The sequence below is a fragment of the Bos indicus genome, chromosome 13, assembly GCF_029378745.1.
Source record: "Bos indicus isolate NIAB-ARS_2022 breed Sahiwal x Tharparkar chromosome 13, NIAB-ARS_B.indTharparkar_mat_pri_1.0, whole genome shotgun sequence".
Lineage (NCBI taxonomy): Eukaryota > Metazoa > Chordata > Mammalia > Artiodactyla > Bovidae > Bos > Bos indicus.
The window spans coordinates 31,533,808-31,547,455 of record NC_091772.1 but is presented as its reverse complement, the minus strand read 5'-3'; the positions used below and the strand labels follow the sequence as shown (position 1 = coordinate 31,547,455).

Below are 13,648 nucleotides of genomic sequence, written 5' to 3'. Positions count from 1 at the left end.
AAGCATACAATTACATACTTTCAAGGTGGGAAAAGTATCATGAAGGAAAGAAATATATGAGTGAAAATAACAGGACTGATGCCTTTAGTTGAACGTTAGAGGTAGCTTCCCTAAGGATGTCACATTTTGAGTCTGAAGATGAGAAGGGATTAGAAATGCAAAGATCCAGGAGAAGGAGGAACTGAGAAAAAAAAAATTCGACAAATATGAAGAACTGAAAATAGACTCTGTGGCTAGAATCAACAGAGGCGATGTAGAGAGAAACAGGAGTTACACAGGAACTAAATCTTGTAGGGCTTTGTACATGGATGTGAATGTACTGAGCTTTGCTCAGTGAAAAGGGAAACTATTCAAATGTTCTTAGCCTGACTGAGCGACTTCACTTTCACTTTTCACTTTCATGCATTGGAGAAGGAAATGGCAACCCACTCCAGTGTTCTTGCCTGGAGAATCCCAGGAACGGCGGAGCCTGGTGGGCTGCCGTATATGGGGTCGCACAGAGTCGGACACGACTGAAGCGACTTAGCAGCAGCAGCAGCAGCACAGTGTCTGGCACACCAGGAAATGAAAGTTAACATGACGGTGATTCCAATGATGACAGTGGGAGGAGGAGAGAGGGTGGCAGCAGCTGACATACTGGAGTTTTCAATCATGTAGGTCCGTCTAGTCAAGGCTATGGTTTTTCCAGTGGCCTCGTATGGATGTGAGAGTTGGACTGTGAAGAAGGCTGAGCGCTGAAGAATTGATGCTTTTGGACTGTGGTGTTGGAGAAGACTCTTATGAGTCCCTTGGGCTGCAAGGAGATCCAACCAGCCCATCCTAAAGGAGATCAGCCCTGGGTGTTCTTTGGAAGGACTGATGCTAAAGCTGAAACTCCAGTACTTTGGCCACCTCATGTGAAGAGTTGACTCATTGGAAAAGACTCTGATGCTGGGAGGGATTGGGGGCAGGAGGAGAAGGGGACGACAGAGGATGAGATGGCTGGATGGCATCACCGACTCGATGGACGTGAGTTTGTGAGAACTCCGAGAGATGGTGATAGACAGGGAGGCCTGGCGTGATGTGATTCATGGGGTCGCAAAGAGTCAGATGTGACTGAGTGACTGAACTGAACTGAACTGAGGAACACACTTCTAGGTAAAACTAGACATGTACTCCATGTTTTAGAAAAGCAGATTAAAGAAACAAAGGACAAATTTACTTTATTGGTAGAGATAGTAAAAGCAATACTATTTCAAGAGGCATAAAAAGCTTTAAAAATTTAACTATGAAATCACAAAACATAATAATTGTGAAAGATAATAACCTAAGAAAACTATTTTTAGTCCTTGTGGCTTCTGTCATCTCTTACTCCTCACCCTTTAATCTATCATTTGGAAGGGGGTCCCATTCCCCTCCAGATGAACGAAGGTTGGTCTCCAGGATCAAGTCTTTACTTAGCTAAGGGGCATTTCAGCTTGAGGCTCACGTCACTAGAAGCCACATGTTAAATGCTACTGTATAGTAAGGTTAGTAAGGCTCTGATTTTAGCTGTCTCAGTTGGACCAAGCCTAAGTGCCAGCATATTTGGTTTGCTTTGAATTAGGATGTGATACTTAACCATATTTTAAAAATCATTTTATCTGGACACAAATCTGGACACATAGCAGATACAAACAAATGAACACATGTATTAAGACCTTGCACTGGGACCTGATCCATTATAGATGTTAAAGCTTACTTGTCACTGGGCTCCAGACACACCCACAGTTCATATAAACTGTATTTTTAAGCCTAATTAGTTTTAGCTCTTTCTACAGGACATGGTTCTTTTTTTTTTTTAATTGATTTTTATTGGAGTATGGTTGCTTTACAATGTTGTTTTAGTTTCTGCTGTACAGCAAAGCGAATCAGCTCTCTATATACATGCATCCCCTCGTTTTTGGATTTCCTTCCTATTTAGATCACCAAGACACAGTTTCTTTTTAAGAACTAATTTTTTAAATTAAAAAACACACTTTTGTATGAGTAGTTTGTCATCAGGAACTAGATCCATCTGCTGAAGGTAAAAATCAGAAGCCATTTGGGCTGTCCTGTAGGGTTAAATCATAGGTCACAGGTTATAAATTCGATCTCTGAGCCTGAAAAAAATCAGTGTTTGCTGAATAAATAGCACAATCAATGAAAAATCTGGGCCTCATCCACAGAACAGTAAAATTTGAAATGGTCCTTGTCATTTCTTTGCAAATGTGACCTACAGTAAAGAATGGATTTGGTGTGGTGATGCCTCTGCAAGTGACCATGGCATGACTTCAGCTGACTTTTATTTTTGGAGGATAATTGCTTTACAGTGTTGTGGTGGTCTCTGCTATACACCAACGTGAGTCAGTCATAATTATGTGTGTGTGTGTGTGTGTATATATATATATATATATATATATATATATATTCCTTCTCTCTTATGTCTCCCTCCTATGCCCCATTCCACCCAGCTGACTTCTTAAAAAAAAACTATATTTTTGGTTCAAACCAGGCTCAAATATGAGTCATCTTTCTCTAGTTTAGATTTCAATAATGAAAAGTCAACAACAATAAAATCAGAAACAATAACGGAAAATTTCTATGGCTTACAACGACTTATGCTTATTCTCCACACATGTTAACATGTCAGTGTGGGGTCAGGGGCATCTCTGCTGATCTGGTCCCCTGTTCCATCTGTCCCTGGGACCCCAGCTCTTAGTCTTGTAAGAGCAGAAAAGAAAAGGTGGTTGAATTACGTAGTGACTCCCAAAGCTTGTTCTTGGAAACAGGCACATCACTTCTGCTCACATTCATTTGGGCAAAGCAAGCCCTGTGGCCAAGCCCAGAGTCAAGGACGAGGACAAGTCAAGGCCGTTTAATAATGGCCATAGGGAAGCAGCACAAGTCACACGGCAATGAGCTTGTGAGATATTCAGTCTCTTTCTGGAAGGATGTGAGTAATTAGAAAAATAACACATTCTGTCCCCTTGCACAAGCACAAAAGAAAGAGGTTTTTGTGATGTGCAAATTCACAAGTCCTCTGATATTGAATGCAGGATGTGCATTTAGTATCACTCTAGAGCATTCAGGGGTTGTGGTTATAGTATCGCCATGCCTAGGATCTAGGGAGAATACAGACTTTCAGAATTAATAAGGTTTCATTTCCACAGAGAGTGAGAGAAACATAGCCAAAATCAATTGTACCTTCTAGGTTTAAAGCCCTTGAGCCCTATAAGTTCCTCTTAAAACATTTGGGCTGCAACTGCCTTTCTCCTTGCCGAAGTCCTTGAATTTCATTAGTGAGGCCCAGGGGAATGGCCCACTTTAGCCAGCTCTGCTGCTATTTGGCTGTTTTTCTTCCGCCTTGTCATCTTCTAATGGGCAAAAGAGAAGAGAGAGACGTTCGCTGCAGTCTTAGCAGAAGCGAATGGCACCCTGGAGGATTCCAGAACAGGAAGATCTCTTACTCTGTGTTTCATGCTTTCTGGTTTCTAAGCACGGTAGTATGTCTCTAACAAAAATTGAACCATCATACCACGCCTTAAAATTAATGAATCAGCAAGCATCCATCAGAGTTATTAGCAGAGTTTCGTGTTAGAAGATGAAGGTGATACAGGAATTTTCTCTTCCCTAAGAGATCTGCTGTTTGGTTGGAGACCTATGTAACATAAATTAATGGCAGTATGTGAAATTTAATGTTACAGCTCACAGAAAGGAACTGGTTTGGGATGAGTCATTGGAAAGGCATGCAGTTTCCAACATCTGTGTAAGATTTTATCATATGGCTGTACCATGATTTATTCAATCACCCTCCTATTATTAGACATTTGGAATATTTTCGATTCTTATGTTTATAGAGCATATTGATGTGGAACCTCATGTGTCTTTGAATCTTGAATGATTTCCTTATGACAGAGTGTTAGAAGTGAAGTTACCAGGTCCAAAACTATGAACATTTCCAAGACTCTTGATATATTTGTCTAGTTACTTTCCAGAAATTTATACTCCCACCAGCTAAGGATGGGAGTAACATGTTACCGTATCTCCACCAGCTTTGGCTATGGTACTTATAAGCTCTTCCCTTTACTGTCCATTCCCCTTGACCTGGATGTTCTTTCAATTTTCAGTTTAAAAGTTATTTCTGCTGAGAAATATTCCCTAATTTTCTGTGGGAGTTCGGAGTATTTGGTTAAGTCAGTGGTTCTCTACACTTCAAGACCTTCCAGTGTGACTATTATACTATTCTGAAATGAAATTCATAGATGATATCAGTTCACATTGTATACATACATTATGTAAATAAATCTGTAAGTGTAAGATTTAGGAGAACTAAAGCAAAGTAAAAGAACTTATGTCAGTGTGTTAAAAGCCCGGGCAAGCTGCACTTGAAGACAGAATGAAGTCATAAATTGTTTGCTCCCTGATCCATATGAATGCTACACTAAAAATGCAAGCTGACATGGCCATGTGGGTTGGAGATGAATTTTCTGACATGGTGACCAATTCTTGACAGATTTCCAGGAATAAAAAATAACTTCTTTTGATTTACACTCTACTTGTAATCCTGGAAAATCTGGTACATACTAGAACTGAGCAGAAGTATTTTGCATCTGGTATATAAAATCGAGGTAGATTTTACATTTATAACTGTCACTGCAAAGAAGGACACACAGGACACAGGAGAACCCTTGTTTTGTGTGACTGTCTCTCACATTTCAGGGTGTTTCATATCTCCAGTCCCCAGCCACTAAATGCCAACAGCACCCCAACCACCTTCATGCTAGTAATTAAAACAAAGCCAAAAATTGCCTTCACAGATTTCCAGAATGTTCAGTTGAGGTACCTATGGAGAACCATTGTGTTAAGCAATATCAGCACGCTCTACATTCTCAAACATGACAGTCATGCTTTTGGGGGAAAAAAAATACACTTGCTTGTTGTGCGCTTCTGTGAGTGGCGACTCTTTCACAGTGACGTCACAGGCACAGGTGCTGGTGTTTGTTGATACCTTGATAATGTTAGCTGTGGGGGTGGAGCTATGTTTGGACAGGTAGCTCTTCCAAAAGAATTCTGTAGAACAAAAGTAGTTATGGATATTCATAGAAGAATTTCTGATTTGAGTGAGAAACTTCTGAAAGGTCAAGAATAGCAACAGTTACTCTTTAGTCCACTTTTTCTAGAACTAGGCATTTTGCTAAGGAATTCACGTGTTGGTTTCATCTATTTGATCCAGCTCCTTGAATGTGGCTTAGATTTAGTAGCTTGTTCGAAGTTATTAAGTGTGGAGGTTTGCCAGCGACAGAGGTGGGAATTGAATACAGTTTAGGACTCCACAGACCAGATTCATGGCCACCACACTATAAGATACTGACTGTTGATTTAAAATGCTGCTGCTAAGTCGCTTCAGTCGTGTCCGACCCTGTGCGACCCCATAGACGGCAGGCCACCAGGCTCCCCTGTCCCTGGGATTCTCCAGACAAGAACACTGGAGTGGGTTGCCATTTCCTTCTCCAATGCATGGAAGTGAATAGTGAAAGTGAAGTCGCTCAGTCATGTCTGACTCTGTGCGACCCCATAGACGGCAGCCCACCAGGCTCCCCCGTCCATGGGATTTTCCAGGTAAGAGTACTGGAGTGGGGTGCCATTGCCTTCTCTGTGACTTAAAATAGGTGGTCTTTATTATATAAAGGACACTTCTTTTTGCTCCTGACTTTCTAAGAGTTTTGCTTCTAATAAATAGAAATGCTGACACTTTTTGCCATCTATAGAGATAAAATAGTTTAGCTTATTGGATCTATTGGCAAGTTTAATTTATAATTTCTAATAGTCCTTGCATCACCCTTATCCTCATGTTTGTTTTGATACATAAGCCTACAAAGAAAGTGAATTCACTTTTCTTGAACTGTTTAGGATTTTTGTATCTATATTAATAGATGAGATCTACTCATAGTTTTCCTTTGTATTATCTGTGTTGGGCTTTGGTGAGATGATTCTGAGAATAATTATTTGGGAATTGTTCCATGTTTGTGGGTTCTTTAGAACAAATTATGTATGGGAATTGTCTTTTCCTTTAATGTCTAATTTAATTTACCAGGTAGAGCATCTTCTAGAAGGTTTTTTTGGGGGAAACTAATTATTTGTAATATTTTAAGTTTTATCCATGACTTATTATCTACTCAGATTTTATTTTTCTCCTTCTTGAGATAATTTTAGTAATTTAGATTTTTCTGGGGACAAACATTTCAAACATTCAACTATATTAACATAGTGTTGTCCCTAAAATTATTATACAAGTTTTTCAGAATCTGTGTATTTTTATCACCTTTGTCATTTTCAATTTTTTGTATTTGTGCTCATTTTCTTTTTTATTCTTTTTCTTTGTCGATTAGTTTCTTAATTAGGATTACAGATCCATTTTATTTTTCTCTTTAGGTTCGAGATGATCAAACCTTACTTGGAAAAGTCTGTGGCAATGAAACCCTCTCTCACATTAAATCCATTACTAACAGTATCTGGATCAGGCTTAAAATGGATGTTTCTGTTGTCAGAGCTAGTTTCAGTGCTGTTTATCAAGTGGGTAAGAAAATTTAATTTTTAAATGTCTCATTTGCATGATTGTAACATTTTCATTTCTTGAAATATTTTAGTCATTCTGTGTCCTCGAGTAGTAAGGGGAAAATTCTAATTGTAAGGTCACATTGCATTATATCTTTATGCAGGGTGAAACTCTGCAATAAAATTGAGGGCAACAGTCATTTATCTCTGGACAAATACTACTGTTGTTTTCATACTCACAGCTTGCGGAGGAGAATTGACTGGAGAGGGGATCATTCGCTCGCCCTTTTACCCTAATGTGTATCCAGGAGAAAGGGTCTGTGTGTGGACCATCCGCCAGCCCCAAAGTCAAGTGGTTCTTCTCAACTTCACTGCCTTTGACATGGGAGGTTCTGCCCACTGTGATACAGATTATGTCGAGGTGAGAGTAAAACACTTGAATATCTGCATTTGATTAGATGTTATTAAAAATATTATGTCATGTTATTCTCACTCAGTTACATGAAACAAAACTAGTTTATAGATGCAAAATCCTTAACAAAATTCTAGCTAACTGGATCCAGCAGCATATAAAGAGGATTATATAGCCCAGAAATGCAAGGCTGCTATACATCCAAAAATAGTCAGTATAAAATAAAGGGGGAAAATAACCACATAATTACCTCAATAGATGCAAATAAAAAGCATTTGACAAAGTTCAGTATCTATTCATGAAACAACACTCAACAAACCAAGAACAGAACTTCCTTAATCTGATAAAGGGCATCTATAAAAAATATACAGATGCAAAATTCTTTTTTCTTAATTTATTTATTATTTATTTATTTATTTTTTTTACTTTGCAATATTGTATTGGTTTTGCTATACATAAACATGCATCCACCACGGGTGTACATGTGTTCCCCATCCTGAACCCCCCTCCCACCTCCCTCCCCATGCCATCCCTCTGGGTAATCCCAGTGCACCAGCTCCAAGCTTCCTGTATCCTACATCGAACCTGAACTGGCAATTCGTTTCTTATATGATATTATACATGTTTTAATGCCATTCTCCCAAAGCATCCCCCCACCAAAGAGTCCAAAAGACTGTTCTATACATCTGTGTCTCTTTTGCTGTCTCGCATACAGGGTTGTCATTACCATCTTTCTAAATTCCATATATATGCGTTAGTATACTGTATTGGTGTTTTTCTCTCTGGCTTACTTCACTCTGTATAAATGATGCAAAATTCTTAACAAAATTCTAGCTAAATGAATCCAACAGTGTATAAAGCTAACATCATTTTTAATAATAAACATTAAATACTTTGCCTCTGTGTCATCAGTAAAAAGGCAAAGATGTTTGTTCTTACCATGTGTTTTCAACATTATACGGGAAATTCTAGTTAGGACAATAAGCAAGGAAAGGAGATAAAATGCATCTAGAATGGAAAGGAAGAAACATGATTATTTCAATTCACAGATAGTGTTGTCTATAGAAAATCTTAAGGAATGCACACACATACACATAAAATATCAAAACTAATAAATTCAGCAGGTTGTGGGATACAAGATCAAAATATGATAGTCGTATCTTTTTTATACACTAGCAATGAACAGTTTGAAAATTAAATCAAGGAAACAATTTCATTTCCAATAGCATAAAAAAGAACAAACATTGAGGAATATAGCTTTAAAGAGACATCTAAAATCTATACTCTTGAAAACTACAAAGGAAGGAAATGAAAGACCTCAATAAATAGAAAGACATCTCAAATTAATGGATTACAAGAACTAATGTTGTTAAAATGACAATACTACTTAAATTTATCTAAAGATTCAATTCAGTCTCTACTGAAGTCCCAGTGGGAATTTTCACAGAAGCTCATAAGTTGATTGTAAAATTCTTATGGAAATACAAGGGAACCACAATAGCCAGAAACATTCTTGAAAAAGAGCAACATTGGAGGAGTCATAATTATGACTTTAAAACTTAGAACAGAGCTATAATAATCAAGTGAGGATATTGCATGTATTCTTCAAGTAAGAATAAAAATATGGAGCAATGGAACAGAACAGAAAATCCAGAAATAAATTGCTATATCTTTATGGTCAGTTGATTTTTGAAAAGAGCGCCAAGACTTTCAATGGGAAGAAACGGTTTTTTCAAGTAGTGTTGAATATGCGCAAATGAAATTAGGAAACTGGAGCCTTTCCTTACATCATACAAAAAAATTAACTCAAAATGGATAACCGACCTAAATTTGGGAGCTAAAATCATGAAACTCTTGAAGAAAACAAGGAGTCAGTGTTTATGATTTGGGGTTAGGCAAAGCCTTCTTAGATCTGACACAAAAAATACAACAAAAGAAAAACTGAAAAATTTGAACTTCATTGAAATTAAAAATAAATAATTTTTAAATGGGCAAAGAATATGAATTTATATATTTACTTAAAGAAGATATACAAAAGATACTCAGCGTCACTAATCATCAGGGAAATACAAATCAAACCACAACGAGATGCTGCTTCGCAACCACTAGGATGACTATAATCAAGAAGTCAGATCATAACCAGTGTTGAAATTGGAACCCTTTTACACTTTCCCACCACTGGTGAACATGTAAATGGTACGGCTGTCGTGGAAAACAATTGACAGTTCCTCAAAAAGTTAGACATAGAGTTATCATTTGATCCAGCAATTCCACTTCTAGGTATACATTGAAGGAAAATGAAATGTACATTCACACAAAAGTTGTACCTAAATGACTACAGTCATTATTCATAGTAGCCAGAAAGTAGAAACAACCTAAATGTCCATCAATTGATATGTGGATTAATAAAATGTGATATATCCACGCAATGGAATATTATATGGTATTAAAAAGAAATGCAGTAATGATACACACTACAACATGGATGAACTTTGAAAACACTATGCGAAGTGAAAGGGGCTAGTTACGAAAGGCTGCATATTGTATGATTCCATTTATTTGCAATGTCCAGAAGAGGGAATCTATAGAAATAGAAAACAGAATAATGGCTTTGTGGGGCTGGGGCTTGAGGCGGATGGGGAGTGGCTGCTGATGGGGATGGAGTTTCTTTTAGGGCAACTAAACTATTCTCAAATTGATTTTTACTATATTAATAGATTTTATTAAAAATTATTCTTGAAGAAGTTTTCCAAAATAAATATCTAGGAGAATAAATTTGAACATATCTTTTTTACTTAGGTTGGCAGCAGTTCCATTTTGGGTTCTCTGAAAAATGAAAAGCATTGTGGTGCAGACATCCCTTCGTTTATAACATCCGTGTACAACTCTCTTCATGTCATATTCGTGAAAAGTTCTTCTGCTGACAACCATGGTTTTGTGGCTGAATTTAGCAGTGCAGCTTTGGGTAAGTGATTCTTCTACTTTGCCTTTGGGGCTTTTATGAGAATAAGTGAACAATGGAAATATATTATTATAGAAAATCAATCTATACTGTAGGTGTGTAGTCACCTATGCTGTAAAAATTTTAAAGTACACTTAAAGGCAAAGAAAATATATATTTCCTAATCAGCACATCTCAGTGGTTTATTGATACCTATTAATAAGAGAAAAATTTAGGTTATCCTAGGTGGCACAAAAGGAAACTTTTCCTTTTTGACCTTTTAAGAGGTTATGATCAGATTATTTTTATTTGGAATTCCAGGTAGCTTGTTGGTTCTAATTTTAATCAGAATTAAAAATAACTTGGATAATTATTATTACTTTTATTTCAACAGCATGTGGAAAAGTTCTTACAGAGTCAACCGGAAGCATTCAAAGTCCTGGCTATCCAAATATCTACCCCCATGGCATCAGTTGTACCTGGCATATCATAGTCCAACCTGGTCACCTGATTCATCTGAGATTCAGAGAATTTCATCTGGAGTTTCATTACAATTGCACAAAGGACTATCTAGAAGTTTATGACACTGGTTCTCAGACATTTCTTGGGAGGTGAGAATAGTTTATTTTTTGCTTTTTAACATGAAAGTTTCCTGCTTTCTTGTGTTCCTGCTTCTGTAGAAGATGTTAACATCCACCATGTTGTGTTATAAAAAATAAGTGAGATCAACACACTTCTCAGTGACCTTTTCTATATCATTGTTCACTACTGTGTAGCCTTCAGTTCAGTTCAGTTCAGTCGCTCAGTCGTGTCCGACTCTTTGCGACCGCATGAATCGCAGCACACCAGGCCTCCCTGTCCATCACCAACTCCCGAGTTCATCCAAACTCACGTCCATCGAGTCAGTGATGCCATCTAGCCATCTCATCCTCTGTCATCCCCTTCTCCTCCTTCCCCCAATCCCTCCCAGCATCAGAGTCTTTTCCAATGAATCAACTCTTCACATGAGGTGGCCAAAGTACTGGAGTTTCAGCTTTAGCATCATTCCTTCCAAAGAAATCCCAGGGCTGATCTCCTTCAGAATGGACTGGTTGGATCTCCTTGCAGTCCAAGGGACTCTCAAGAGTCTTCTCCAACACCACACTTCAAAAGCATCAATTCTTTGGCACTCAGCCTTCTTCACAGTCCAACTCTCACATCCATACATGACTACTGGAAAAACCATAGCCTTGACTAGATGGTCTTTTGTTGGCAAAGTAATGTCTCTGCTTTTGAATATGCTATCTAGGTTGGTCATAACTTTCCTTCCAAGGAGTAAGCGTCTTTTAATTTCATGGCTGCAGTCACCATCTGCAGTGATTTTGGAGCCCAGAAAAATAAAGTCTGACACTGTTTCCACTATTTCTCCATCTATTTCCCATGAAGTGATGGGACCGGATGCCATGATCTTCATTTTCTGAATGTTGAGCTTTAGGCCAACTTTTTCACTCTTCTCTTTCACTTTCATAAAGAGGCCTTTTAGTTCCTCTTCACTTTCTGCCATAAGGGTGGTGTCATCTGCATATCTGAGATTATTCATATTTCTCCCGGCAATCTTGATTCCAGCTTTTCTTGATTCCAGTCCAGTGTTTCTCATGATGTACTCTGCATATAAGTTAAATAAGCAGGATGACAATATACAGCCTTGACGTACTCCTTTTCCTATTTGGAACCAGTCTGTTATTTCATGTCCAGTTCTAACTGTTGCTTCCTGACCTGCATACAGATTTCTCAAGAGGCAGGTCAGGTGGTCTGGTATTCCCATCTCTTTCAGAATTTTCCACAGTTTATTGTGATTCACACAGTCAAAGGTTTTGGCATAGTCAAGAAAGCAGAAATAGATGTTTTTCTGGAACGCTCTTTCTTTTTCCGTGTAGCCTTGGGCATTAGTAATTACCTTTTGACATGAGGATATACCCATGAAGGCATCACCAAAATCAAAACAGTGCTCATATCCATCACCTTCACACCTTCTTCCTGCCTTCAAACCTTCTATAAGTCTTCATTTCTGCCCCTCTTCCCCAACCCCAGGAAATCATTGCACTGCTTTCTATCACTGTAAGTCAGTTTGTGTATCTGAAATTGTATAAAAGCAGACTCATTCTGTATATACTCATTTTTCATCTGACTTTTCTCAGTCAGCATATTTTGTTGAGTTCCTTTAGTCTGAGGATTAATAGTTTAATGAAATCTGAAAATTTGGGGGCTGTTAGTTCTTGAAGTGCTTTTTTAGTCTCTTTTGCCCTTGGAACTCTAATTGCACCTATCTTAGGCCATTTGATACTGTCCCACAACTCACTGATACTCTGTTTATTTGAGTTTGTCTTTGTGCATTTCATTTTGGAAAGTATCGCTCTGTATTCAAATGCACCAATCTTTTCTTCTATAATGTCTATTCTGCTATCAATCCTACCAAGTACATTTTTCCATCACAGACATTGTAATTTTCACTTCTGGAAATCCATGTGAGGCCATCTTTTATTTCACATCCCTACTTTACATATTAATTTTTTCCTTCTAGCATCTTAAATTGGTGGGATACAGTTATAAATATTTTGATGTCTTTGCTGATTCAGTCCTTCTCGCTATAGTATGATTGAGGAAGTTTTCTTCTCAATATGGGTTATACTTTCCTCCTTCTTTTCATAGTTGGTAATACTTGATATTCCCAATTCTTTGGAAAGGATTTTGATGCTGGGAAAGATTGAGGGCAGGAGGAGAAGGGGGCAACAGAGGATGAGATGGTTGGATGGCATCACTGACTCAGTGCACATGACTAAGAGCGGCCCCGTGTGCTGCGGTCCATGGGGTCACAAACAGCCAGACACGACTTAGCGACTGAACACCAATATTTGATAGGATGACAGACATTTTCAGTTTTGTGTTTGTGTACCAGACACTACTGTATTACTCTAAGTATTCTTGGGTTTTGTTTTTGGATGCAGTTAAGTTACTCAGAAACAGTTTGATCATTGTTATTCACTTGTCTCCTGTCTCTGAAGAGTTATTGTCTTCCACTGCTTGATATCTAGTGTCTTGAGAACCATTGTTTTTATCTATTTTGTCCAGGTTTTCAGTTGTTTCAGAAAAAAAGATTATGTAAATCTAGCCCCTGTTATTACATCTTTGTTGGGCATAGATATCTCTTGATTCCCTTTCCCCCCTTTTTTTGTATTTCATTTTCTTTTTCCTCATCCATTTTTTAAACATTTTTTTCCTTATCCATTGTTTCCTTACACTTATTTTTTCCCCTAACTTTATTCTCCCTCTTCATTTTTTTGCTCTTCCTTGTCTTAATCTTTAAACTTTTAGAATTCCTTCTTTTTTATGGTTGGTACTTGACTCCTAATCACTGAAAATTACCTATTTTTTGCTGAATGATATAAACTGTTGTTGTTGTTGTTCAAAAGAGAGACATATAGAATATTAATTCATCTACCTTTGTTTTGATTAAGATATTAAATCATTTTTACACTGAAATGGTATTATACACCATTTTCCCTCCTTTTTCTGCCTCAGAAATTAACTCATCCATTTCCCATGTTTAATACTTTGTCTTATTTTGGTTTCTATTTTTTCCTCCTGTCATTCCTTTGCTTTTACCAAGTGTTCTTTGAATTGAGATTTTGATTTTCTAGTCATTTCTCTCACAAGTGTTTCTAGATAAGAGCTCACAACATGATGTCTTATAGAATGGGTTT

General features: G+C 37.6%; 1 protein-coding gene across 3 annotated transcripts in view; it reads left to right on the top strand.

Moving 5' to 3' along the window:
• The window catches only part of CUBN (cubilin), a 290,799-nt gene that overhangs the window by 68,637 nt on the left and 208,514 nt on the right, over nt 1-13,648 (top strand). For all 3 annotated transcript variants that reach the window (XM_070800876.1, XM_070800875.1, XM_070800877.1), the window contains exons 18-21: nt 6,433-6,577; nt 6,798-6,976; nt 9,767-9,932; nt 10,303-10,519. In XM_070800876.1, coding sequence (XP_070656977.1) covers nt 6,433-6,577; nt 6,798-6,976; nt 9,767-9,932; nt 10,303-10,519 — 707 coding nt within the window. The remainder of the gene's footprint in view (nt 1-6,432; nt 6,578-6,797; nt 6,977-9,766; nt 9,933-10,302; nt 10,520-13,648) is intronic.